General features: G+C 33.9%; 2 protein-coding genes across 7 annotated transcripts; one reads left to right on the forward strand and one right to left on the reverse strand.

Annotated features, from left to right (window-relative positions):
- Window positions 1-1,032: 1,032 nt before the first annotated feature.
- Window positions 1,033-2,052, forward strand: LOC103494463 (ethylene-responsive transcription factor ERF106). The gene has a single exon (XM_008455649.3). It carries the CDS (start codon window positions 1,120-1,122, stop codon window positions 1,720-1,722), a length of 603 nt encoding a protein of 200 aa, XP_008453871.1. The 5' UTR covers window positions 1,033-1,119; the 3' UTR covers window positions 1,723-2,052.
- A 1,315-nt stretch (window positions 2,053-3,367) lies between these two features.
- LOC103494464 (ATP-dependent 6-phosphofructokinase 4, chloroplastic) lies at window positions 3,368-26,796 on the reverse strand. Of its 6 annotated transcripts, XM_017046031.2 has the most exons (18): window positions 26,420-26,790; window positions 25,353-25,399; window positions 25,190-25,229; window positions 25,011-25,073; window positions 24,808-24,945; window positions 22,930-23,088; window positions 22,746-22,799; window positions 22,593-22,661; window positions 21,296-21,425; window positions 21,154-21,194; window positions 19,439-19,663; window positions 19,063-19,111; window positions 18,059-18,213; window positions 13,915-14,168; window positions 13,656-13,747; window positions 10,285-10,369; window positions 4,165-4,213; window positions 3,368-3,630 (listed from the first exon to the last, which is right to left on the reverse strand). In XM_017046031.2, exons 1-14 carry the CDS (start codon window positions 26,681-26,683, stop codon window positions 14,013-14,015), a joined length of 1,590 nt encoding a protein of 529 aa, XP_016901520.1. In that variant the 5' UTR covers window positions 26,684-26,790; the 3' UTR covers window positions 3,368-3,630; window positions 4,165-4,213; window positions 10,285-10,369; window positions 13,656-13,747; window positions 13,915-14,012. The 6 variants fall into 6 exon arrangements, with proteins under 6 accessions (XP_016901520.1, XP_050943240.1, XP_008453872.1 ...); XM_051087283.1 differs by lacking the exons at window positions 3,368-3,630; window positions 4,165-4,213 and having other exon boundaries at window positions 9,559-10,369; XM_008455650.3 differs by lacking the exons at window positions 3,368-3,630; window positions 4,165-4,213; window positions 10,285-10,369 and having other exon boundaries at window positions 13,484-13,747; window positions 26,420-26,796.
- Window positions 26,797-26,829: the final 33 nt, after the last annotated feature.

Genomic DNA, 26,829 nt, shown 5'->3' on the forward strand with positions numbered 1-26,829 from the left:
CTGAGTGTTCCACAAAAGGGATTTGATTAGATTGTCTTATATATTCTAAAATATTGTTCAATCAATAAATTAATTACAAAAATTCCAATTTTCCAATTTCTAAAATAAGACATCACAATTCACAAACAAAAGATTTAACTTTTTAAGATTTTTTTTTTCTTTTTTTAATTATTGGATTTAGGATTTAGGGATGGTTTAATTTCATTCTTGTAAAATTTTTCATCGAGAATTCTCTAGTAAATTTGTGAAAATCAAATCTACAGTGAAGAACTTTTTTTCTGTTTCATTTATAAGAACAATCAATTAAATTAAATAATCACTAAAAAGTTTTAATTAAACAGCTAACTTTTGGGTGAAAATTAACAATAATAACTTATATGAAATTTCTTTTTCACTCCTCCTCCATTCCCCGTCCAAGGACGTAATCACTAATTTACATTAATTAATGATTGATGTTGGTGCGTTGACAAAGATAAATCGTGGTTATCACTCATCAATTCCTTTATAATATTTGAGAGTAATTTTAAGAAAGTTAAAATCGTGTTTTCTTATGCTGAAATTACATTTTCTGAGTGATGGTATTTGGAATTAATCAAAATTGATTTTAGAAAAAATATAAAGATGAGAGACCGTCGTTAAATCATTAATAAAACAACAATTATATATGTTTTGAATTTTCTTTCCAATGTATATAAACATATATCAATCATATATATAAGAAATTAACAACAAAATAAACAGAAATAGTTTTTTACCATAATTATTTTTCATCAAATAGCATATATAATTACTCTAGTTACGTAAATCGTCTTTTTTTTAAATTACTACTCCAACTTATCACTACCTTAACTATCACTGTTAAACACAAACCGAATTGAACCTGAGGATATTTGGTTTAAATGAGCAATAGTTAGTATTATTATTATTGCTTTCAAAAAATACAGTTGGGAATGGTGAGTTCTTGTCTCTTACCTCCAATTTGAAAGTTTCTCTTTCTCTCACTCTCTCTATATGTATATATATCTTCATCTTTTATAAACCTCTAAGGAAAAAGAAAAAAAACCAAAACCCATCTGATCTCAAGACTTAAAATTTAAATCCTTTAATCTCTCTTTCAAAATGGATTCCTCAGATGAATTCTTAACCATAGAATTCATCACCCAATTTCTATTGGGAGATTTCTCAGATCATCAAACCCATTTCCCAACAGATTCCCCCTTCCTCCACCCAATCAAATTGGAAGATTTCTTCTTCGATTCCCCAATTCCGCCGCTACCGCCGCCGCCAGAGATTTCCGACAACGACACGAAAAAGCCGGGCAAAGTTGTAGACCAATCGACAACTCCTGATCCCGACATGTCGACACAGGCCTGCGGGGCCGAGCTGGCCGCGAAAGTCTCCGTGGTAGAGGCGAGTGGCGGAAAGGCTGGGCGGAGGCATTTCCGGGGAGTGCGGCGACGGCCATGGGGGAAATTCGCGGCGGAGATTCGTGACCCAACCCGGAAAGGGAGCCGGGTTTGGTTGGGGACTTACGATAGTGACATAGACGCGGCTAAGGCTTATGATTGTGCGGCGTTCAGGCTGAGAGGGAGGAAAGCCATTTTGAATTTTCCATTGGAGGCCGGAGAACCTGACCCGCCGACGGCGGCTGACCGGAAAAGGGGGAGGGGGCAGAAATGGAGGAATATTTCAAAGGCATTAATGGCAACGAACGAGAAGTGAATGCTAATAATTGGTGGAAAATTAAATTCAAAACAATAATCAGCTATGAACTATCTTTGAGATTGGGTTAAGTTAAATGTAGTCTTTTTTTTTCTTTTTCCTTTTTATGGTATAATTTCGAGGCTCGAGATCCAACTTTCAACTTCGAAGTAATGTCAAACTAATTAACGTTAAGTTAAGCTCATCAATTAAATTGTAAAACTTAATTTGCTAGCTAATTTTATGTAAATATCTGAGTTGTTACTTGTATTCTATAGTCTACGACCCAAATAAGAAAAAGAAAATAAAAGTGCTTCAATAGAGGTTTTTACCTCTTGATCTTTGTTCTTATATTTTACTTCTTTTATCTTTTTTAAATGGATATATAGCCTAACTTAAAGAAATGTTATTTGGCAAAACAGGGCAAAATTTAAATTCCTCCTTGTATATATATTTTTTTCTTCTAATTCTTGACTTTAAAATGTCAATTTGTATGTTTTCATAACATATATGTTATATTATCCATTCCCAACCTCTGGGAAGATGGACAAATATACATTTTCAGTCAAATGGATTGTAGCTAAAAAAATCTAAATTAAAAAGAAAGGTTATCCAACATATAATCATATAATTGATGGGTTCAGCTTTTTCCTAATATTAGATTTCATTTATATCTTAAACATTTTTTTCTCTAGAATAATATTATCTATTTATTCTCTATCACACATTTTCACTTTAATACAACCATATGTAAGTAAACTTAAAAATTGAACTTTTAGTTAAAGTAATGAGGTGACGTGAAATTTAGATAAACGAGTCAGATGTCTAGACTGGATACTTCAAAACCATTTGAGTCTCATTCAATTGGTAATGTTCAAAATCATAATTAGCTACTATTAGATAAAAAAATTTGAAGCAACAACTACCTACAATGGTTAGGAGAAGTTTCCCTTTTATTATTGTGCAAAATATTTTGGTGAAGTTCGATTCTTTGGAGATCACTAATATTTTAAACGAAACTCTATGGATTGTACATACAAAAGTATCCATTTTCATAGATGAATCTAAGAATTTTGTGTAATGCATTGAGATCGGTTTTTTTTTTCCCATATGATCAAACTTATCACTACAACAGTTGCTCATTTCCTAGCAAATAGAGTGATGATAGAGCATGGCTTTTTCTCTACTTCTTTCCCACTCACTATGTTTTGGTTAGGGTGTTAATGTCTCTAGATGTAATTCTTTAGTATTGTTGTACCGTTTTCTTCCTAAAAGAAATGTTGGTACTTGTCCTCGTTACTTCACAAACCCATCATAGGAAATCTAACACACTATATTGATGTTCTTCTCTCATTTTTGCCTTTTTAACCCTTTTCAGACTACGAGAGAGCTAATATTGATTTTATTTTATATTAGAGTAATTAATATGGACCTTATATTGAATTTCTTGCGATCAACTTTTGTTATTTGATCACTGACAAAACACGATTGATAAAGAATAAAAGGATCTTTAATTATCTCTACGATGGTATGATATTATCTATTTTAGACCCAAACCTTATGCTTTTGCTTTTGGAATTGAAAGGTCTTGTATCAATGGAGATAATTGTATTCATGATCACTCTAGACGAACATCAACCTTTTTAATTTGTTTCCACTATTAACAATGCTCCCATTGAACAAAGTACCACCCTAAGTCTTCCCTCACTTGTTTACTCTTGATCACCTACATAAGCTTAATCTTAAATATAAAAGCCTAGTTGCAAAGTTAGAGCACAACTTACTATGAATCATTTTTGTGGAATGCACTTGATATCGACTTGATCTGTGCCCCCCTCCCCCCAAACAAAGATCTACTTCCTCCGTAATTGTTACTTGGTTGTTGCTCCAAACACTCGTTCCAGAGATAAAGGATTACAAAACCTCCATCTATCACAATGGTTTGATATTGTCATTTTTTAGCACAAACCCATATAACTTTGTTTTATAAACCATCCAAAAACGCTTCATCAATAGAAAAATTATCCTAACTCATGATCACTTCTTTTCCTAATCAACGTGAGATTTTATTTGCGCCATCTTCGTTACTACATAAAGGTTACATCAAACCTCTCCTTTCAACAATGTCTAATCAAAGTATGCCCACTTGTCCAATAGACTTATGTAGACCCACATAGCTAACTTCATTCATGAAACAAAGCGACTATATACAAAATCATCTAATTCTTCAATCAACATTTAATATATAATATTAGAGAGTGATTTTAACTAATTCCTATTCAGAATTATTCACAAACATACTTTTAATCTTTTAGAATCAATTTAATATTTAGCACATGACTCAATTATCTCTTTATTTCCACACCCTAAAATACAATATCACCATTTAAAACCTAAAGCTAAGCTTAATGATTTTATATTTAGACTCAACTCAAGAATTCTCTCATCAACCAGAGATATTACCTTTAATAATTACTTTAACCTTTCTCTGTGATTTTCATTGCCTTCCCACCTAATAAAAGATTGTTGCAAAAATATCTCAACTGACCATTAGAAGAAAAACAAAATTTGTATGGGGGAATCATAAAATTTCCAGAACTATTTTGGAACAGCACTACCACACACAATCAAAATGGTCAAAATCAAGCAACAGTATATATTATATTCTCTCCTGTTGAGAGAAACCCACTTGTGTAGATATTGCGTCCTCCCTAGACCATCACATTAGTAGTTAGACATTATTAGATTGTGTCTTAAAATTATAGAATTGATTGTCATAAAGAAAGCTAATAATGTCCCTTTAATAAGTTAGGGAAACTTCATAGTATGGCGGAAAGTAACATATACTCTATTTATTTACACTAGAGTTTTCTTTACAAATATTTTTTCAAAATGTTAGTAGACTAGACACAACTTCAATTTTTTAAAAAAATAATGTTGACATGATGATAGACAATAAATGAAAGGAAGTATTCGTATTTCTTCTGGTACCTGAATTTTTTCTGATAAGTTATAGTATCTTTAAAACATCTTTAAGGGTGTTTGTTGTAAATAGTGGAGTTTTTAATTTTTGAAATGTTGTGAAGTCTGGAGAATTGTAAAGTCTTGAGATCGACAATGTTTGGTGAGTTGATGTTTTCAATAGTGCGTGGCCCACAGAGTGTTTAGATTGAACTACGGCAAAATATTACAAGAGTAGTTGTTCTATACATTCAAAAGATTCAAGTGTAGCGTTTCAAGTACTATAAAAGAAGTCTATCTTTAGTTTTTAAACCATCTCAGATAGAAACATGACTTTAAGCTAGGTATACCAAGTAGTTGTGTGAGTGGCTGTGTTCTGTTGGAAACGTAATAGACCCTTACAATACAAATCAAGAAACAAGAGAAGAAGATTGTTCTCTTATTCACACAATTGAGAAGAAAGAACTTGAATAATATTTCTTAAACTTGAATTTCTTACTTTCTTTCTTTCTTATTTACAAATGAGAAACCTTACACATATTTATACTAGTAGAAAAGTATATTAAAAGTCATTAACAATAAATATCAATACATGTGACTATTCATATATCAATGTATTTAGTGATTATTAACTATTCCATGTATCCCACCTATTCATGCATATTTAATAATGCAAATTCATGTATTAAGTTTAGATTAATTTAACTTCAACATACTCCCTTAATCTAAACTTGAGCAACTCCAAGTTTTCCTCTGAATTTAACAAATAAGTCAAACTTGAGCGCCTTTGTAAAAATATCAGCCACTTGATCTTGAGTCTTGCAATATTTTACTATCACTTCTCCATCTTTAACCAAGTCTCTGATAAAATGATATTTGATTCTAATATGCTTGCTTCTTCCATGGAAAACTGGATTCTTTGATAATGCTATGGCAGATCCATTATCACAAAATAAAACAGTTTCACATTTTTGAATACACTTCAATTCTTTTAACATCCACCGAAGCCATAAAGTTTGACATCCAGCTGCAGCTAACGAGATATATTCTGCTTCGGTTGTAGAAAGGGCAACAACAGATTGTTTCTTTGAAGTCCATGAAAAAACACCTGAACCCATACTAAAAACATAACCAGATGTACTTTTATGATCATCCACATTACCACCCCAGTCACTATCACAAAAACCAAACATCACTGATTCTGAAACTTTCTTGTAATAAATTCCAAAATTAATGGTGCCAAGAATATAACGAAGAACTCTTTTTCCTGCTTCCCAATGACTTCTTTTCGGGTTTGTCATAAATCTGCTTAACATACTTACAGCAAATAAAATATCAGGTCTTGTTGCTGTCAAATACATTAAGCTTCCAACTAAGCTTCGATATAAACTTGGATCGACTGCTTCTCCAATATCATCCTTGCACAATTTCAAATTTGCATCCATGGGAGTGTTGCAAGGTGAAGCATTTTCCATCCGAAATTTTTTTAGTAAATCATGAGCATACTTTTGCTGTGAAATGACAATTTCTCCTTCATTTTGATTAACTTCAATTCCGAGAAAGTAATGGATGAGACCCATATCACTCATCTCGAATTCATTTTTCATGGAATTCTTAAAATCATCACACAAAAATTTATCATTTCCAGTAAAAAGTAAATCATCAACGTAAAGAGAAACGATGAGAAATTTGCCATACTTGTCTTCTTTGACATAGAGTGCATGCTCATATGGACACCTTCGAAATCCTGTCTTTAGAAAAAAACTGTCAATACGACTGTACCAAGCTCGCGGAGCTTGCTTCAATCCATACAAAGCTTTTTTCAACTTGTACACTTTTTCTTCTTCTCCCCTTTGCACATAGCCCAAAGGTTGTGCAACAAATATCTCTTCCTTCAAGTGTCCATTCAAAAAAGCGGATTTTACATCCATTTGATAAACTTTCCATCCATTTTGAGCAGCTAATGACAAAATCAATCGAATGGTCTCAATTCTTGTCACAGGGGCAAATATTTCTTCATAATCCACACCATATTCCTGCTTGTAGCCTTTTACAACAAGTCTTGCCTTGTATTTTTCAACATTACCATCTGACTTCAACTTTGTTCTGTACACCCATTTTACTCCAAGAGCTTGTTTGTTTGTCGGAAGCTCCATCAACTCCCATGTTTCATTTCTTCTTATCGCATCAATCTCTTGATCCATTGCAATCTTCCATTTCTCATCTTGGATGGCTTCATCAAAAGTTACAGGATCAACACCAGCAAATAATGCAAAATTAGCAAAATGATCATCATTAATCCTGTTAGTGGTATTATAAATTTCTTGAATACTCCTCATTCTCCTTGGTGAGATTTCATCATTACTTGTGGAAGATGACGTTGAGGACGAAGATGACTCCATCGCTTGAATTTCTGCTTGCTCTAATTCTTGAGCAACTTCATTTTCATCAATATTAACATGAAATGGACTTTTACCTTCATCAACGTCGTCATTCCAGTTCCATGATTCATCTTCACTGAAAATCACATCTCTGCTGATAATAATTTTTCTTGACACAGGATTATACAATCGATAAGCTTTAGAATTTTCACTATAACCTACCATAATGCATTTTTCAGATTTATCATCAAGCTTGCCTCTTAGCTGATTTGGAATATGAGAATAAGCTATACTCCCAAACACTCTCAAATGACTAACAGATGGTTTCTCACCACACCATGCTTCATAAGGAGTCATACCTGGAACACTCTTTGTTGGAGCTCGATTTAGAATGTAAACAGTACATGCAACAGCATCTCCCCAAAATTCGTTTGGCAGATTTTTTGCTTTTAGCATACTTCTCGCCATTTCCATGATTGTTCTATTTTTTCTCTCTGCAACTCCATTTTGCTGTGGAGTCATTCGAGCTGTCATTTGATGATGAATTCCTTGCTCCTTGAAAAAATTACCAAAAGCTATATATTCTCCACCACGGTCAGATCTCAAAGTTTTTATCTTGTAACCACTTTGATTTTCAGTAAAAGCTTTGAAGGATTTAAAACATACAAGTGCTTCACTCTTTTCTTTCAAAAAATAAATCCACAACTTTCTACTGAAATCATCGATGAAGGTTATGAAATATCGATTACCTCCATTTGTTGTTGTTCGCATAGGACCACACAAATCTGTATGAATCAACTCGAGAGGTTTAGAGGCTTTCCAAGCTTTCCCAGTTGGAAATGAATCTCGATGATGTTTTGCAAGAATACACACTTCACAAATATTTGTCTCATGGTTGATATTTTGTATACCTCTCACCATATGATTTTTGCACAAATAAGATAGTGATTTGAAGTTTAAGTGACCATATCTAAAATGCCAAAGCAAGGATGGATCCTTCAATATGCTGCTGAAGCAAGATATTTGACCATATGTAAAGTTAAGAGGAAACATCTTATTAGCAGTCATTTTTACCTTGGCAATAAGAACACCGGCCTGATCTTTGATTGCACATATGTCACCTTCAAATGAAACTTTTAAACCTCGTTGAAGCAGTTGGCCAATACTCAAAAGATTATGCTTTAGACCTGGAACATAGAACACATTTGTAACTCGTTTTGTCCCTTTCTTTGTCTTCACAAGAATATCACCTTGGCCTTTGACTTGTAGTCTGGTATTATCACCAGTCTTCACTTCACTTTGGAAAGATTCATCCAAAGTAACAAATATACTTCTATTTCCTGTCATGTGGTTGCTACAACCACTATCAAGATACCATGTAGGCTCTACAACATTGTCTTGAACACTACATGCGAGGAATAGAATGCCTTCATCAATTTTCTTTTGTTCTTTATGCATATTCATGGTGGTATTTCCAACTCCATTTTTTAGTGCCCAACAATTTGCTTGAAAATGACCATACTTTCCGCAATTAAAGCATTGAATTTGAGAGAAATTACCACGACCACCTCCTTGGTTTCTGCCAAAGCCTCTTCCTCTTCCGCTTCCTCTTCCTCGAGATAAAGAAGAGCTTTCTTGTGAATTTTCAGAATTTGCACCGCTTCTATTATCATAGTTTTTTCCACCTCCTCGTCTTCCATGACCACCACGCCTTCCACGTGAACCGCCTCTAAATGAAGTTTGCATTTGAAAAGCTTCCTCGGGGTTAACATCAAATTGTTTTAATCTTAGCTCATGGGATTGAAGAGAACCCATCAAGCTATTTATAGACAACGTAGATAAGTCTTTCGATTCTTCAATTGCAACGACGATATGCTCAAATTTTCTTGGCATACTTCTAAGAATCTTTTCAACAACTCTTTGATCGCCTACTTCTTCACCATTTGATCTTAAACTATTTACAATTACAAGAATACGATTGAAAAATTCTTCAATAGTTTCAGTTTCTTTCATTTTAATGCAATCAAATTCGGATCTGAGAGCTTGTAACCTTATCATCTTTACCTTATCTTCTCCTTGATAGGTAGATCTTAGAATATCCCAAGCCGCCTTTGCAGAAGTAGCTGTTGAAATTCTCTCGAAAATAAATTCATCAACAGCTTGATAAATGAAGAATAAAGCCTTTTTGTCTTTCTTACGATTTTCTCTTAACTCAACAAGTTGTTGATTTGTGAGCTCACTCTGATTCTCAACTTCAGTGTATCCTCTTTCAACAATATCCCACAATTCTTGAGAGCCATATAACACTTTCATTTGAATACTCCATTGATTAAAATTCTTTCCGCTGAACCTTGGAAGTTGGGGTTGCAACATGTTACCATTCGAAGCCATATCTAACCGGAGCTCTGATACCACTTGTTGGAAACGTAATAGACCCTTACAATACAAATCAAGAAACAAGAGAAGAAGATTGTTCTCTTATTCACACAATTGAGAAGAAAGAACTTGAATAATATTTCTTAAACTTGAATTTCTTACTTTCTTTCTTTCTTATTTACAAATGAGAAACCTTACACATATTTATACTAGTAGAAAAGTATATTAAAAGTCATTAACAATAAATATCAATACATGTGACTATTCATATATCAATGTATTTAGTGATTATTAACTATTCCATGTATCCCACCTATTCATGCATATTTAATAATGCAAATTCATGTATTAAGTTTAGATTAATTTAACTTCAACATGTTCTTGTAAAGGAGATTTGGGAGAAAATTATTCAAAGTGAGTGTAACGACTTTTCACATAGTACATTTCTTTCTTTTATATTGTTTCTTCCAAGAATGGAATTTTTCATGATAATTGTTGTGTTTCTAGTTTTATTGTTTTTTTTTTTTTTTTTTAATTTTTCTGTTATTCTTCTGTTTATTTCTACCATAATAGTGGAAAGGTTTTTCCGAAAAGAAATGAATTACTTTTTTTTAGTGTGTATGAGGTTGACAAACTCAGTGAAAGAAACAAGAGAGTGGTGTACTAATTCTAACTTCATAGACCAAACACCTCCTAAATCTACTTGTCAATGGCCTTTATAACTATGAAGCAAAATATCTGTATTAAGATAATGTCATAAAAGATATATAATAAATGAAAATAAAAGAAGTAGTTATAATCTAAGTGTCAACCAGCAATCATTAAATGAAGTAAAAGACAAAAAAGAGGCTGCGCTTGTCCTTACATGTAATAAAAAGGATGAAGTTGAGTCACTTCCATTGGCCCAGAATTGTCCCTTTCCTTTCACTCAGCTCGCAGCTGCCTTGTCCCTAAAAAAAAGAATGAAAGCGACTTATGCATAGAGAGAAAGAATTGTCCATATTGAAAGAGTGGTCCCTTGGAAAAGCTTAAGGAAGGTGCATGAATGGATATGGATAACACCAAATCAAACCAGACCAAACCAAACCACAAGTTGAAGGGAAGAAGATTACAATAATATATGAGTGGATTGACTAAGTGAGAAAAAAGGAAGATGGAAGAGTTCTATTCTATGAGAGTTGGTTGTGTCATTTAATTTGTGATGACACTTTCAATGACAGGAAATGATCTCTCGTTGCAACAAGGAAACTAAATAGGAGAATATGTCCTTGCCAAATGGCTGCCTACAAATCAACCAAATTGTTCAAACACATACAAATATACATATATACACTACTTTGGTTGGATTAAATGCAACTATGCTCTTATGATGGATACATACATACATATACATACATACATGCATATTTATATATATAAATATATATATACACACACTAGTTTGGTTATATTCATGCAACTAGGCTCCTAAGGTGGCTATTCATTATTCTAGACCATGTTTGATTTCTACATTTTTTAATTGACTTTAGGTATACGGTGTTCTATTCATATAATTAACCTTTTTTTTATTGTTGACTTTGTTGTCAGGCTTAAGTAATATTTTTATGGTGTATTCTTGAATGTCTAATAAATGAGTTTCATATGATTTAATTGATCGTTTTTCTGATTTCATTTTGAAAAGTAACAAAATTCAACCATTATTTAAATTAAAATTCAATTCTAGAAAAATAGAGATTTTAAGATTAAAATTTATTCACAAGTATAAAATAAATTGAACTCTTTTCTTTTCCTTCTCAGTGAATCTTAAGAATAATATAAAAGCATTCTCAGAATAATTGCTTAAAATGTAACCGTCTCAAGAGTTTAGTTTCTGTCCTACAGGCTACGGATCAGTTTCGATTGCTTATACAAAATCCTTGAATAAGCTAATAAAAAAGCGATCCGGATTTTTCCTTAAAAAAGAAGTATTTGGGGTATCTTTTAATTATTATTATTTCCCCTTCCGAGAGATATTTCTTAACAACAAAAAAATCAAATTCCATCCTTGTTAAACAAGTTAAAAGGTTTATTATCCATATATTATGTTAGATATATTTTATTACTTTTTTTATAGTATTTTATGATATAATGAGAATGTGAATTCACCCTTCTTACCTATATCAGATCAATAAAGATGTAGTTATAACCAAAAAAAAAGTAAACTTTATCCAATTCAACGATTTTGATATGTATTTTGTCCCCAAATATCAGAGGTCCAATTCATCACCCTCACAATTGATATGAGTTAAACCATAGTTCATATCCCCAAAAGAAATTAAAAATGGTTACCTTATATAAATATTTCATAATTCAATATTAAGGATGGGATTTCAAACATTTGTTTAAATTCTAAGACAAATACATGCTGTTTTAACCAGTTAAATCATCATAATATAGTTAATAGTTGAAATTCCTTAAACATTTGGTCAGGATCCAAAAATTTTATTGACGAAAGACTTCATAGATAAATAAAAATAATCTAAAAAAATATAAGAAATGGAGCTTAAACTCTCTTTAAAATTAAAATATAATTCTACCACGGACTAACTTTTAGAATTTCTGACACTATTCAAATTCAAAATTCTAGCTATTTGACAATTTTAAAACTAGAAGTATTATAGACAAATTCAATTCCAATTCTTTCCAGGGATAAAAAAAACAATTTCACTTCTCTTTTTGGTTCCTAGTGATCATTTTCCAAGTGATCAGCTCAATTGGCGTAAAATTTTAAATGTCAATTATCTATCTTAATTTTTAAACAAAAAAGTTTGTTTCTTTAAATCGTTGATGGCCAGAAATTAAGCAAAATCAATTCGATCAATTATTTTAGGATGTAAATGCCTACCCCACTTTGCTACCACCCACCGGGGCATATTTATGCAAGTAGCTCAGTTGGCTTATGATATATGCACTCATACTTTAAAAATAAAAAAATAAGAAGTCAAAATTTAAATTTTGTTGAACTAAAATAATAATAAAGTATATTTTCAGAGATAGAAAATTTACATTTAATTTTTTCATGTAAATATTTTATTAAATGTTATATTTTTTACAATTTTCCTAATAACAATAACAATCTTTGAAAAGAAATAAAATTATCTTAAATGACAAAACTTTAGAACATATTTATAGATATAGTAAAATATCAATATCTATTTATGATAAATTATGAAAGATCAAGCTAGACTACCATTTTACTATGTTTAGTAGACATTTTTGTTTTTTAATTATATTTAAAAATAATTCCTAAAAAATAATAAATAAAAGCCTATTTTAAGAACAATGATTGTGTTTGTCCCGTAATAGTAATGAAAGCATTCGAAGTGCTAAAATTCAGCCATTGTCGTGGGTGTTTCTTTACTTTTTCCAATGTTTAAATTATTTTCCATATATGATAATTCTTTCTTTCTATATTTTTAAAATAGTAAGAATAAGTGTTCAAGAGTGTAATGACATTTTGACAAGATTTTTAAGAAATATTTTGACCCATTAGGCTAATAGTAGAAAAAATGATGATTTTAGCCTATTTTTCCGGATGCTAATTCCAATTTTGCTATTTTCAAGTTATCTCCTAATTTTAACCCTTGTATAAATTTGAAGTCCAATTTTAACAAAGATCTAATTATAATTACAATTTACAACTATGCTTCGATTGCCTTTTGCAGTCCCTAAATAAATAAATAAGTAAACTTTTCCTGTCACTATGGAAAATTAAATCATCTCTCTTTTTCTAAATATGCTAAGTTCCTAATGCTCGCATCCAACCAACCGAAAAGTCTATCGTCGTAGTACTTTTAGATAAGAACAGACTTCCCTCGTTTATGTTAGCCTCTCACTTCTCAATATTTTTTATCCAGATTTGAATATCATTTCTTAAATCTAAAGAAAGCAAGATCCCAAAAGACTATTTACATCAGAGTATCTACACATACTTTCTATTTGTATAAATCCTAAAACTATTGTTTGACTTAATCTACTGAAGTAATGTTAAAACTTTTCTTAAAATATTAATTGACACAGAAAAAGAAGATACAAGGTCTCTATTCAACCTCAATATTAGGATTTTTTTAAAAAAAAAATTTAAAATCATCATTTTTACATCAATTATGAATTTCCTAGAAGCTGGAGTTAAGCAAATAGAATAGAATGGCGGTGGAAATCTATTTATAGCTTGAAAAGAGTAACAAGTGAGTATACCTGCCGTCTCAATGAGAAGAGAGTGCTGAGGGAGACAATGGCAAGAACCAATTGTCGTTTAAAGCTCCACTAGGATTGTATGTCAAAGAATACTGCAAAAGAAGTGCATGTCAATATCATCACGTCATCCAAAAAATTTAAATTTATAAGGTGAAGGTAAATTTAAAATTATATCATCTAACAATATAACTAAACTGAAGCATGCCCCTAAAGTAAATTTAACATTGTATAATCTACAATAAAGCTAAAGTAGATCTACCTCATAAAAAATCTGAATTTCCATACCAACAAACTGACTGGCAACATGAAAGAATCTGGATTTGAGACTGGTTCAAATTGAGTTGAACTATATGGCCATTAAATCTGAGCAGAAATATCGACGTTGTTGATATCAGCAGCTTTTTCTTTCAGTGCCTCACTATCTGTCAAGAAACTAGGTTGATTGGTAGACGCAAGAAGTCTTGCCCACATTCTACCAGTTAACTCCACCGTGTTTTGCGTCTCCGTAACACGCTGTACAAGTACAACACAATAATATTATTACTTCTAATGATATTAGCTTTCCTTAGAGTACTAATACAAAAGTATATAAGAGATGACCGCTTTCCAATTATGTGATTAATTGTTTGGAGAAACTGATTTGTGATTTTTTTTGGGATGGCTCATGTGATGAAAATGGTATGCATAACGTTAATTCGATTACTACTCAGTGTCCATTGGCAATTTTCATCATCAAAATTCTGCTCTTTTGGCAAAGTGGATCTGGAGGTTTTTACAGGATGCTTTGTGGTGTCAGCTCATTGTGGCTAAAGTACTATTATTCCTCTTGTGTTTGGCCAACTATCGTTTGAAGGTCATCAAAATCCCCGTGGAGCTCCATCTGCCATACTATTGACCTTGTATTTTCTATAACTCAACATTGCCTTGGTTCGAGTGACACTATCTCTCTTTGGAAAGATCGATGGCATGATTGTTGGTATGCTCTCTGTCATTTTTCCTCGTTTGTTTCGTCTCTCTTGTACTCCAGATATTTATGTTGTTGAACCGTGGCTTGCTGCTTCTGAGACTTGGAACTTGCGCTTTAGACGTAATTTTATTGGTCTCAAATTCAAGAATGGGTATCTTTGTCTACTATTTTGTCTTCTCGCAAATTTCGTATGGTGACTGATTCTCGAAAATGGACTATTGACTTCTCATCTATGTTTACCGTGAAATCTATGATTAATGAATTGACAGGTGCTCTCGAGCCTTCTGAAAAGGATTTTTATTCGATCATTTAGATGGATCACTTCTTGAAGAAATTAAAAATTCCCTTTGAGAGCATAGTCATAAAGCTATAAACATTGCCGATTGTCTCCAGCATCGTATGCCTTACATGTCTTTTTCCCCTTCTTGGTGTATTGTGTGTTGTGTTAATGTTGAATCCCCTGCTCATCTTTTTATTCATTTCCTTTTGCTAGACAATTTTGGGATCTCAATTTGGAGGCTTTTGGTTGGTCTAGCTTTGTGCAATAATATTTTGGACATCCTCAACTCTCTTATGGTGGGTCACCTATTTATTGGTTGCAAGAAGGTTATTTGGCTGGCTGTTCTTTGCGCTTTCTTTTAGACTTTATAGGGCGAACATAATAGGCATTTTTTTCAAGACTCTTTCATCTTTTAGTTCTTTTTTAACATGGTATTGTCCAAGGCTTTTTATTTGTGCAAAATTTGGCACCCTTTCAAGAACTTTAGCTTATCGGTCTTAGTTGCCAATTGGCACTTTTTTTGTAATCACCTTTAAGTATTTCGACTTTCCCCTAATTTCATTTTACCAATGAAATGTTTGTTTTCATCAAAAAAAAAAAAAAAGAAAAAAGAAAAGAAAAAGAAAAGCTTTAGAGAATCAAGAGATAAGCCAAATGCTACTCTAAATCCAGTTTTAGATCATCGGAATCCTATGGTGAATGCAATATGCAATAAAGCAATCAATTGAAGGGTGACGTCTCAAATTTGGTTAGGTGGTGCCTAAAAAGTTCTTTTCAAATCTTCAAAAATGCTGAACGATATAATGTCCGTCAGCTTTTCAATCTTTCACGAATGATATAGCTTGGAGTCACATTCCCAGACATTTGGCCACAATCTTAAACCCCTTGATCAATAATTTGCCTGCAAATGCTAAGACTAAGAATACCTTCGTACAAAATGACAGCAACATGGAGCTATGACAAATTTGCCCTAACCTAAAGAAAAGGCATTTTAGGGATCCAGGGTTATTAAAAATCTAAGACCAACCGGTTCAATTGCTTGAACCACACTCAACAATTATGGAGCAATGGCTGTGCACACTTGAGGTTAGGAATATGCGAGACTTCCATTATGAAAGTGTATGAAAGGAAGAAGGGTAACAAGGGAATTTGACAAGCAGAAAGTGGGGAGGGGACCAGCTGAAGACTATTGTACCTGTGGGGACCATCTGAAGGGTTTTCATAGGGTTCTAGAATTTCATGTGATGGGGGAATGTTTTGAGAGTGAGAGCTAACTTGGAGGAGAGACGGCTCTCTCAAATAGCTGATTGGTTTCTTTGCTTTCTTGTTATTTTCCTAATCTTGTTCTTGCTCTGTTCTTGGTATATTTTGGCTTGCTAATCGTTCAACTTTTGTGTTATGTGTTGATAACTGATACTAGTGTACAGGGAGGCTGATATCCCCTGTTTTGGTGGTGTTTGGGTGTCTTTCTTGGAAGTGTTTCTGAATTTTCTGTGTGCAGGGATAACAGAATACGTCCAATGCCTTAAACATGTCAATACCATGGTACCTGTACTTGAGCCAACTTTTGGATAGACGGCTTCCATGCTCAAAATTTTAGTACAAACCCTCTCATTTCTCTCCCACTCACTCCACCTCTTCTTTCTGCAATATGGCAAAGGTCCTCCACCCATTCTGAATATACTCCAGATTCTTTTGTTACTATTAGCATAGACCCACTATTGACAAAGCATGATGTAAAGCTGAAAAACCTTCACTTTGGGTAGAGCACAACAGTGAATTGTCTGTTCTTGCTAATCAGCGGCAACAAGGTGTTCAATTTGATGTAAAGATCGGGTATACTTGAAGCTTTGTATCTACTGACAGTTTGAATGTAGTGAATATGAGATTTGAGGGCTCAATTAACCACTACATGGCCATCCCAAATCATGAATATGTAGAAAAGGTGGCATACCAGTTTAAAGTTACCAGAGGGGTTGTTTAATCCATCTTCCACAGCTAAACAAAGCACTTAGCAACACTCAGCCCACTTTTACCCTTTGAACCAGTTCACAACACATTTATTTTGGACATCCAATTCACTGTTAGGGGTTAATGTAGCTGAGCACAATGACAGGGATTTTCAAGTCCTAATCCAATGGAAGGGTTTTTTCTCATCAAATGCCACCTCAAGATCAGTTGTCTCCATTTCAGTTTCTTAACTCATATTTTCAGCTTGAGCATTAGGTAGTAACTTAAGGGTGGGGCATTGGAAAAGCAACAGCAGTCATAAATGTAAAAACAGGATGGATATAATACTCAACAGATGGTTGGTCGAGGAAATATAGAAGGGTAATGTATGTTAGAGTTGGACATGTATGGACGGAAGGAAAGAAGAGATGTATGATGGGTAATTGTACCAATCTTCCGGTGAGTATCCCAGAAGATAGAAAAGACGACAATCTTTCTGACAGTTGCCGAGTTTGTATTTGGTTACCAACTAATACAATATCAACATGATCTTAATTTCTAACTTACAAGCACAAATCTGCAGTTTCAACAACTGCTATGATTGAAGTTAAATACTTCGGTAAGTAAATATGTTAGGCCACCTATCTTATGGCAATATAGTAGGAAGGGGAATAAGGGGAGTGCATGTGTAATGGGTAGTATTGCTGCTAATACTGGACCCACAGTTAGTTTGGAGTGAGAGGAGGTATAAATAGCAAGGGAGGTCGGTGAGGGAGGACTTGAAAATTGTGCGAGTCATTTGTCATTTCCTTGAAAGATAAGAAGGCAGAGGGGTGGGTAGTGTTCTTGTTATGTTGTCTTTGCATTTTGTTCTTGCTGTGATTCAGGAGTTGATAACCAGTCAACCTCTTGTAGTTGTTTCCGTTGATCTTTTGAATAATACAATACTTCAGTTGGTGTTCTAATATTCCTCCCCCCCCACCCCACCCCATGTATAGATGAAGTACATCAATTGTTCTGGCTACATTCTTATCTAAGAAATGTTTGTAAGGTCAAGCGATACAGAATAATAACAAGTTCTAAATCCAAGGAGAATTGAAAGGTTAAGAGAATTTTAGCTGACAGAAAAACTATGAGCAGATAAGCTGAAAATGACACATCACTCAAAAAATTCAAAAACTCGGTGGAAAGAAGGAAGTTTCTTACAGCAATTGGAATATAAGCATGTCTGCTATTTACAGGTCCAACAGTAAAGCCAGTGTATCCAGCCATGGCACCGTGGACAGCACTCTGAGCAAGAAGAGTGCAGTATACATTATCTGAGGCGTTACTAGGAATAGCTCGAATCATATATGTAGGATCTGCAATGGAAGAAGGATTAGAAACAAATAAAATGGACAAAGTTACGTAAATTTACAAGAGTGCAAATAGCAATGATATGATGCTTGCAATAAAGCAATAACCAAACTCTATCAATAAGTATAAGGGGTGCTTGGAATAAGGAGAGATGAAGCAGAGTTTTTTAACTCGTCCAACTTTTTGTTTGGCCCATGGGTTATTAACTCGTGAGTTAAAATAACTCGCCCATGAAGTTCAACAATGATAACTGTTGAACTCTGCTGTTGAGTAAAAGAGTGGAGTTGTGAAAAACTCTTGGGACCAGAGTTAATAAGACAAAATTGATGTTTTTAGTTATGAGGTCACGAACTTCATGGTCAAACAAGAAGTGGAGTTCACACACTCTCCTATTCCTATTCACAAACTTCTTGGGCAAAACACCCTAAGAAAAATTTGTTTTCTTCTCTTTCCCCTTCTCCCACGTCTCTCTTCTCCTTTGTTCTCTTTTTTCTCCACTTTATGTTCTTCCTCTCCTCCTCTTCCTTTCTTCTCTCTCCCCTTCTTTTTCTCCGTTGAAACCTCTGAAAAAAAGGGACTTCATTCGATTTAGAGGTTTAGGCATAGAGAAAAGGGATAAGAAGAGAAAGGAGTAAAAGGAATGAGGGGGAGGAAAAGGAAGAATGAGAGAAAACGGGTGAACAAGAAGTGGAGGGCAGCAGATGATGGTGGGGAGGGGACAGAAAGACGAGAGTGAAAAATAAAAATAAACAATTACCTTTTAGTCGAGTAGGTGATGGAAGGAAGAGGAGAAAAGTGTAATGAGAAGAGAAAGAGAAATTAGAGAAAGCCAATAACAAAAGGTTTGGACGTACCTATGTATTTCATATTAACTGCCATCTTCTGAACCTTTGTAAAATGATCCTGTAAGAGAGAGATTTATCAATAGGCACAAAATATTGACAAACTTAAACTAAAACCTACGTATCCCTGAGAAAATTGGCGAACAAAAAGGAACTGTAACATAAACAATTAGGCAAAAAAGAAAAGGCCGATATGCGATGTTTGCAATTGTAGAGCGGACACCATTTTCAAAATGTCACTTTTGACAATTCTCAGTGAAGTGCAATAGAAGTTTAAATGGTCATGAGTCAGCAATATAGGACTCATTGGCTGGAAAAGGAATGTTCCATTTTGAAGTAGGCTAAAAATAACACCAAATAATCGAGAAAATATCCATGCATCTCACACCTTAATCTTTTGAGATAACCACGGACCAACATCGAGTAGTAATCTATTTCCTGACGCATCTTTCTCCTCAGCTGCATGCATATCTCGAGCTATAAAATCTTGTCCTGCTCCTTCTGCTAACACAATAACAATATGCCCATTCTCTTTAAGCCGCTGTTCTATAAATTCAAAGAGCCCTCCAGTCCCTTCCAAGTAGAATGGTGATTCAGGAATCAAGCAACAATCCTGCCACATTTCATAGCAATTAATAGATCTACTAAACAAATATTTGAAATTAATTTACCGAGAAATGTAAAATTACAACAATTAAGCACATTCGATGTCATTTTTACTTTTATTTTTAAAGAACCAACTGAGTTCTTTTTAGGTAAAAATACAAGCTTTCATTGAAGTGAGATGAGAATACAATAAAAGAAAAACACACAGGGAGTACAACTGGATATAAAACAGAATATAGTACTTGTTACTGACGATTCATATTTCACAGAAATGAAGAGTCTAATGCCAATTGCCGACAAATAGGGAGAAAGATAGAAGAAAATAACACCAGCCCGTGTCTCATTCAAGGAGAAAATCTTTTCGCTAGGGGGACAAACAAACTAACTAACTAGATCCAAACATTACAGGAGTCAATCTGAATCTATTTCTGGACACTGCTTCCTTTCTATAAACGGAAAACAGGTTTAGATCTAACTCAAATTGAGATGGGCACACCAAAAAGTTATAAGAACATTTTGGTTCTTCAAAAATCTATTTCTGGACCCTGCTTCCTTTCTATTATCTTCCTGCTTGCAAAGGAGAAAAGATGAACAGCTTTCCCAGTCTCTCAAAATCCCTGACCCTATTATGTACCATTTGATTATAGGAATTAAAAAATAGCCTGATTCTGAATTTGAAATTGTGGATTGGAAATAATGCTATCTTGGTCGTAAATCATATCACCAATTTTATCGGCCTTTCTCTTTTTACATTTTTACTCACATCACCATTCAAAAAAAAAATGCATACGAGGCTTCCTAAACCATTTGAGCAGAACACCAGCTTAAGAATTTAATATAACAAGTTTCCCAACCTTCCTTGCTCACCGTCTTGGTTTTGCTTAATGCTTTTTATCGGTGTAAATGTATAACACTCTTTTAATGCTTGCCCTACTTTCATTTCACATTGGAAAGCTTTCTTGTAATCCACTTATTGGTGGTTGGGGTTCAGTAACTCCCTTTATTTTATTCATCAATAGAATGTACTTTAAAGTTAATGCTAATAATAATAAGAACAACAATATAACTAACATTGAAAACTCCAAAACGTGAAATAACTCATCGAACTGAAAAGGCACATGCATGACTCATTTCTTTGATTAATTACTTTTGAAATATTTTTCAAATGAAATGATTATTTTGAATAATATAACGAACCCATGCCAAATAGTAAGTTGAGCTACTTATCTTTGTAAGAGTCGTTTAAAGTTCAATCCAAAATTAAGACTGTTAATTATCAATATCTTTAAATCTCACAACTAGTAGCTCGCATATTGGTTGAAAATTCTAGACCTTTTCATTTAGTAGTTCTGAAATTAATCTTCCACTGACAACGTTTATGTTTCTACGGCTAACAACAGTTTTTGCAGAAAGTCTTGATCACTACATGAAAAACAAACGTGGAACAATAAAACAAAATTTCACCGAAATTGAATTAATAAAGGAATGAAGTCTAACCACGTCTCTACTAGCCAAAGTTGCAATTGTGGCAATAAAACCTGCCATAAGAAAGCATAAATCACAAAAATGTGGTAAAAAATATTGGTGTTAAATATAACGAAAAAGTGATGAGTCATTGTAAAGGTTTGGATACAAGTACCGCTATATCGACCCATAAGTTTAACTATTCCAACTCCATTGTCTACACTTTCAACCTCAACATGAGCAGCGTTAATGGCTCTCTGTGCTTCCTCAACCGCAGTATCAAACCCAAAAGATTTGTCTATTACCTAAATCATCATAACAGGGGAAGAAAAGCTTAACAAATTAATAGGGGAGAAATACTTGGGTGTAGCCTACACCCATCATTTATCGCACGGAGATAAAATAATAACTTAATTTATAAAAAAAAAATCTTTTTTTGCCACAAGGCATGGTTTTAGGTGAGCTACATGGAGATGAGACAAGCTACACCCAAGTATTTTCCTTGATAGGGCAGAGAGAAGAAATCAAAAGAAATAGGAGGCAGGAGCCAAAATAAATTAAGTCAACCAAAAAAAAATTAAAAAAGGACTTGTCTATCGCTTAAATCATCATAACAGGGGAAAAAAAGCTTAACAAATTAATAGGGGACAGAAACTGGAAATCTGAAGAGGCAGGACCCAAAGGTACTAAAAATTGAGAGGCTAACTTCTCTCCCAAAACCATTTCCTAAAATTTAAAATCTACCTTACAAAAACCGCCCAACCTACTCACTCCATTTATAACTATCTTTTGAGCAAGAGGTGAAACTTTCATATTGAAAAGATAAAAAGAGACTAATAATCAAGAGATGGAGACTCCCAAAAGGAGAGAGAGGAAAAAAAACTAACCCAAATTAAACAAATACCTTGCAAAGAAAGGCCTTAAAAAATAGTTATTAAATCACCTCTAATTCTAGTGTTTCCCTACTACTATTCCTTACAATGTCCTACTTCCCCATAATCATCCAACTTTTCCTTCAAGTGTAGGTGTACTATATCCACACAGTCACTGGAAACTTTTGATCAAACTACAAATTTATCCAAGTACTAGTCTTACTATCAAGAAATATGGACCGTTCACAAAGATCCATATGAAATTTTTTGTTGCCATATAAATGTATCTTTCATCACTTAAGAATATTGAGACCTTCAACATCGGATTGTCAACACTGTCAAGTTTGCTCAGTATGCACTATGCAGTGCATAACTTTAATAAATTTCAACGAAACCAGAAAATGCAAATGAATAGACGTCCATGGTTAGGTTTTTTGAAAGTAAAGATGAACTAGACTTTCCCCATGTGATGAACAAGGGAAAGTAATTAATCATATATTATATCACAAATGAATATTTGACTACATAATGAAAATATTGACAACAGATGAGGTTGTTGCACTTCTTCGGGCATTTCTGAAAGTCCAGAAAAATACTTACAGCAATGTCATTATCAATCGTCTTGGGGATTCCAGCAACAGCAACTTGAAGACCACGTTTTGCAATTTCCTTTAGAAGAACAAAGGAACATTACTTTCGTCCAAAAAATGAATTGTTAAGGAACAATTGTGAAATTATAAGAAGAGTTAATACCTGATAAATTAAAGCTGCTCCTCTTTGAGTACCATCACCGCCAATGATATACACCTAGACCATAGGGAGACGTCAATTTTTCTGAACCGTTTCTTTTATTGTTTTCTTCTTTTTCTTCTTTCTTCTTTCTTTTCTTTTCTCTCGCTTCTCTGAAATAGATAGACATCTAGCCTTTTGCTCATACCTGATTTATTCCACGATCCTGAATGTTATCAACAATCTTATTTGTATCATGGCCGCCTCGTGAAGTACGAAGATACGTACCACCGTGTTTGTGGATATTGTTGACAACTTTTGGTGTCAATGTTAGTGTATTCTTAGAGTAAAACCCTCTGTATCCTCCCTTATGATATAAAACAGCATAACAGATATGTTAAAAACAAAAATAAATACATAGATCAAGTAGGTCAATCAACTGACGAACCCAACTTCACGGGATGAGAACAGAACTATATGTGAGCTCTAAATCACGATGCATTTATTTTTTTGTATCCTGGCAGATTCCATGATCAAATACAAAATTTTGGAACCTTATGATTTGATACAACCAGATTACGTTTAGTTTGGGATGTAACCCTATATTTGTGGTCGAAGTCCCAAGAGATTAAATAGATGAATAGAAGAGAATTGAGAGAAAGAGAGAGAGCCCAAATCAAAGTTATCATAAATTCGAAAAAAGCATCATTAATGCCACCAAGACGGAGAAAGATCCCTCAACAACATCTGAAACAAAAATAGAACCATCCTTCCACAAAATGATGATGCACAGAAAAAGCTAGACGCATCCAGACTCCAGAGCAGATCAAACAATATATACAGAGCTCCATAGGGATTTTAACCACCTTCTAAGAGATGAACTGCTTGGTCTCTGTGAGGATAATAAAGTCTGGATAAATTTACAAAGAATGGCTTGCCTACTTGTCTCAATGTGTTGGAATTTAGCAACACATTAGAAGAGTAGTTGTCTCATATTTGGAAGCTTCAAGAAAGTAAAAGACTCCAAGAAATATAAAAGGATTTCATGCCTTTGGTTTCAAATCATCTCAATTTGAAGCACTCTACGTTTGGTATATGTTAGAGGAACCAAGGTGGTATGGGTTGCCTTTATCCCACATTGGTTAGAATTGGTGACCAATGTGGTACTTAAGTGGCTTGGCTCTCCCACCTCGATAGTTGTTTTAGGTGTGTGGTTATCCAAGTGCTCAAGTACCTAGCACTATTATCATAGCTGGTTGTTAACTGCCCAAAGTAGAACCGGCGAAGGGTTCCTCTCCCACCCCAATAGCTGGCTTTTGGGATGTGGATCTCCAAGGTGCTTAAGTACCTAACAGTATACCAACTCAATTTTATGATTGGTATAATACTTTGAGAGTTGTTCTTATAATTAAGTTCAGTGAGAGACTTTTAGGTGATTGTAATAATTTTTCGATTTTCACATAGTGGAATATTAATGGTTTGTGGTTTTCACCTCCCTTTTGGAGTTTTTCCATGCTAAGTCGTGTATATATAGTTCTATCGCTTTCTTTTATTTTCTTTGTTATATTTTTGTTAACTCTTGCAGTAGGGGTTTAGCTACCTTTGGATGTTAATGAACTTGTTGGTTGAACCTCAGCACCTTATCATATTCTCTCTTTGTACACATACAGCTTACTTCATTAAATAAAAGAAACTTTTTAATCATTTTAATATGCATATCTAGTACAAGCAGAGACGCCTGGCCAAGGATTTGCGTAGAATGTAAATGGAAGTAAACCCTCTACAGCAGAGGGAAATTCAAATTTCAAATCAATCAACAAAAGAATTATCATGAATCTGTAGGTTTGGAGTCTTTGGACTTGATAAAAGAAGACGAGTTGAAACCTGTGATAATTCCATGAAATACGAACTTGCACATTTACAGGAATTGGAAAGGACTTCAACTATAACACCATCAACATAAATAATTAATCTGCTAGTCATTATTACTATCCATGGGAATAAGTCATAACAAACCATATTAAAAGATAATAATTGGGTTAAAAAATATTAATGAAAATTCAGGTAAATAAAACTATTTTCATACCTCAATTCCAAGTATATCATTAACACCATACATATAGTTCAAGCCACAGACAATCTCCCTAACTACAGTGTTAATCCCAGGACACAATCCCCCACATGTTACTACACAAGCACGCACCTCATCTGGCTTGAAATAAACCTGCATCACAAAGTTCTCAACTCATCCTTCAAGTTTCAACAAACATGATCAAAATAAGGAGATACCTTTTCACGAGGACCTGCTCGCCGAAAATGTACTCCTCTAGTGCTATCTTTCGTAACCACAATCTGGAACCAGTGCACAATGAACAGAGATTTAGCATTGGTAAATTGTATCATCAAAAGTTTTTTAAAATAACAAAACAAAAGAATGGAGAAATGCAAAAGGGAGAGAGTTCACATACCTTTTGTGCAACAACATCTTCTGGCTTTACAAATGTTTCCCTGAAATATTTCGAACCTAAGGAATAATAACCAAAATGGGGTTCCAAAATAGAAACAAGCTTGACTAGAATGCATGTTAAATTGTAATACAGGACTAATTGAAAGCATTATCGTTGCACTTACTTGACAATTGCATAAGCCTGACTGTTTTTCAGTGGATTTTGATATGACTAAAGAAAAGCAAAGGGTAACAAATTTAAATCAGTGATTTTGAAGGTTTATGCATGATAATAATATAAGGAATCACTATGCTAATAAAAATGTATATGACCATGGCCCCATAAGTATTTTAGTATTATCCAACTTAAATGCATTCAATATTTTAATTGTCGACCAACAAGAACTAAAAAAAGCCATTCATTATCAATTTCGTTTAATCGTACATTGATAATTAGACAATAGCACTGGACTACATCCATATCCATTTTTATTGAAGTACACTGCAACCGTCTAACTCCTGTTTTCAAATCGCATGACATCTCAATTTAAACATAGTTCGTCTACTCAAGCTAAGACCTAACCAAAAAGCAAATACCTTGGGAATAAGGAAATTTAAATTTTAGATTTCCATACTATAATAAATTTCTTGACATAAGAAGTAACTGCGCTTCTTGATGATCAATCAAATCATCATTCATACTCCAACCAAAGCCCAAAGTCCAAACTATGTCAGACGTCAAAAAATAACATTGTGACTCCAAGGCCAAGATTACAAATAAAATAATTCAATTTCCAGGAGACGCGATCTACCAGCACCTCGCGTCTCCAAATCTATGGTTATAAATGCAACAACACCTTCACCAGAATGTAACGAAATTTTCAGAACAAACAATCGGACATCTCCTAAGGACTCCGACCAAAAGCTTGTTTGCAGAATAGTTCATTCGAAAATAAGCCATGCAGAGATATTCAAAACCTATCTACATCAATGTAATACATAAATAACGGTGCCTATTCCGAATGAAATTGAGAATCTAAACTTCATAGTTGCCACAAACAGCCAATAAACTAACAAAACAACACGATGTAGAAATCCGAACAAAGCGCAAATCGAATTACAGGTATAATGACATGATCATTTTACCTGATACACACACACACACACACTAAAGCATAATATCATTCTGATTAACCATATATAATCCAGAAAAGTAGTACCACAAACTATGTAATAAACACTTGAGCAGTACCGGTAAGTCAGGAAGAAAGTCAGTCAAGTGAGGAACGTCTTCAATGATGAAATCATCGTCCGTGACTCTAGAAGAATACTGCTCAGCTTTGACAGAGATGATCCTTAGCCCAAACCGGCGGAAACCGGAAAATAAGCTCACGGAACACACATTCCGGCATCTAGGAGCTTGAAGTAAGATCGCAGCGCTGGACTTGAAGGAGAAGTGAAGCGATGGAATGGAGGTGGCAGCAACGTCCATAGAAGAGGAAACTCCAAAATTCATCGCAAGAGAGAATTGCAAAGGAGAAAGCGTTCGTTTCAATGAAGTGGAAGCTGCCGGATCGGAGAAATAGCTTTGGCACTTAAAATTAGTTTTCTTTTTTCTTTTTAGAACGGAATAGAAGAAAATTTTTGCCGCGAGGGATTGGA

The sequence above is a fragment of the Cucumis melo genome, chromosome 7 (assembly GCF_025177605.1).
Source record: "Cucumis melo cultivar AY chromosome 7, USDA_Cmelo_AY_1.0, whole genome shotgun sequence".
Taxonomy (NCBI): domain Eukaryota; kingdom Viridiplantae; phylum Streptophyta; class Magnoliopsida; order Cucurbitales; family Cucurbitaceae; genus Cucumis; species Cucumis melo.

Coding starts and splice junctions, on each gene's coding strand:
- LOC103494463 (XM_008455649.3), top strand. CDS start 1,120: ATGGATTCCTCAGATGAATTCTTAACCATAGAATTCATCACCCAATTT.
- LOC103494464 (XM_017046031.2), bottom strand. CDS start 26,683: ATGAATTTTGGAGTTTCCTCTTCTATGGACGTTGCTGCCACCTCCATT. Junction 25,400..26,419: donor ACTTTCTTCCTGACTTACCG/GTACTGCTCAAG, acceptor GCTTTTCTTTAG/TCATATCAAAATCCACTGAA. Junction 25,074..25,189: donor AAGATGTTGTTGCACAAAAG/GTATGTGAACTC, acceptor CACTGGTTCCAG/ATTGTGGTTACGAAAGATAG.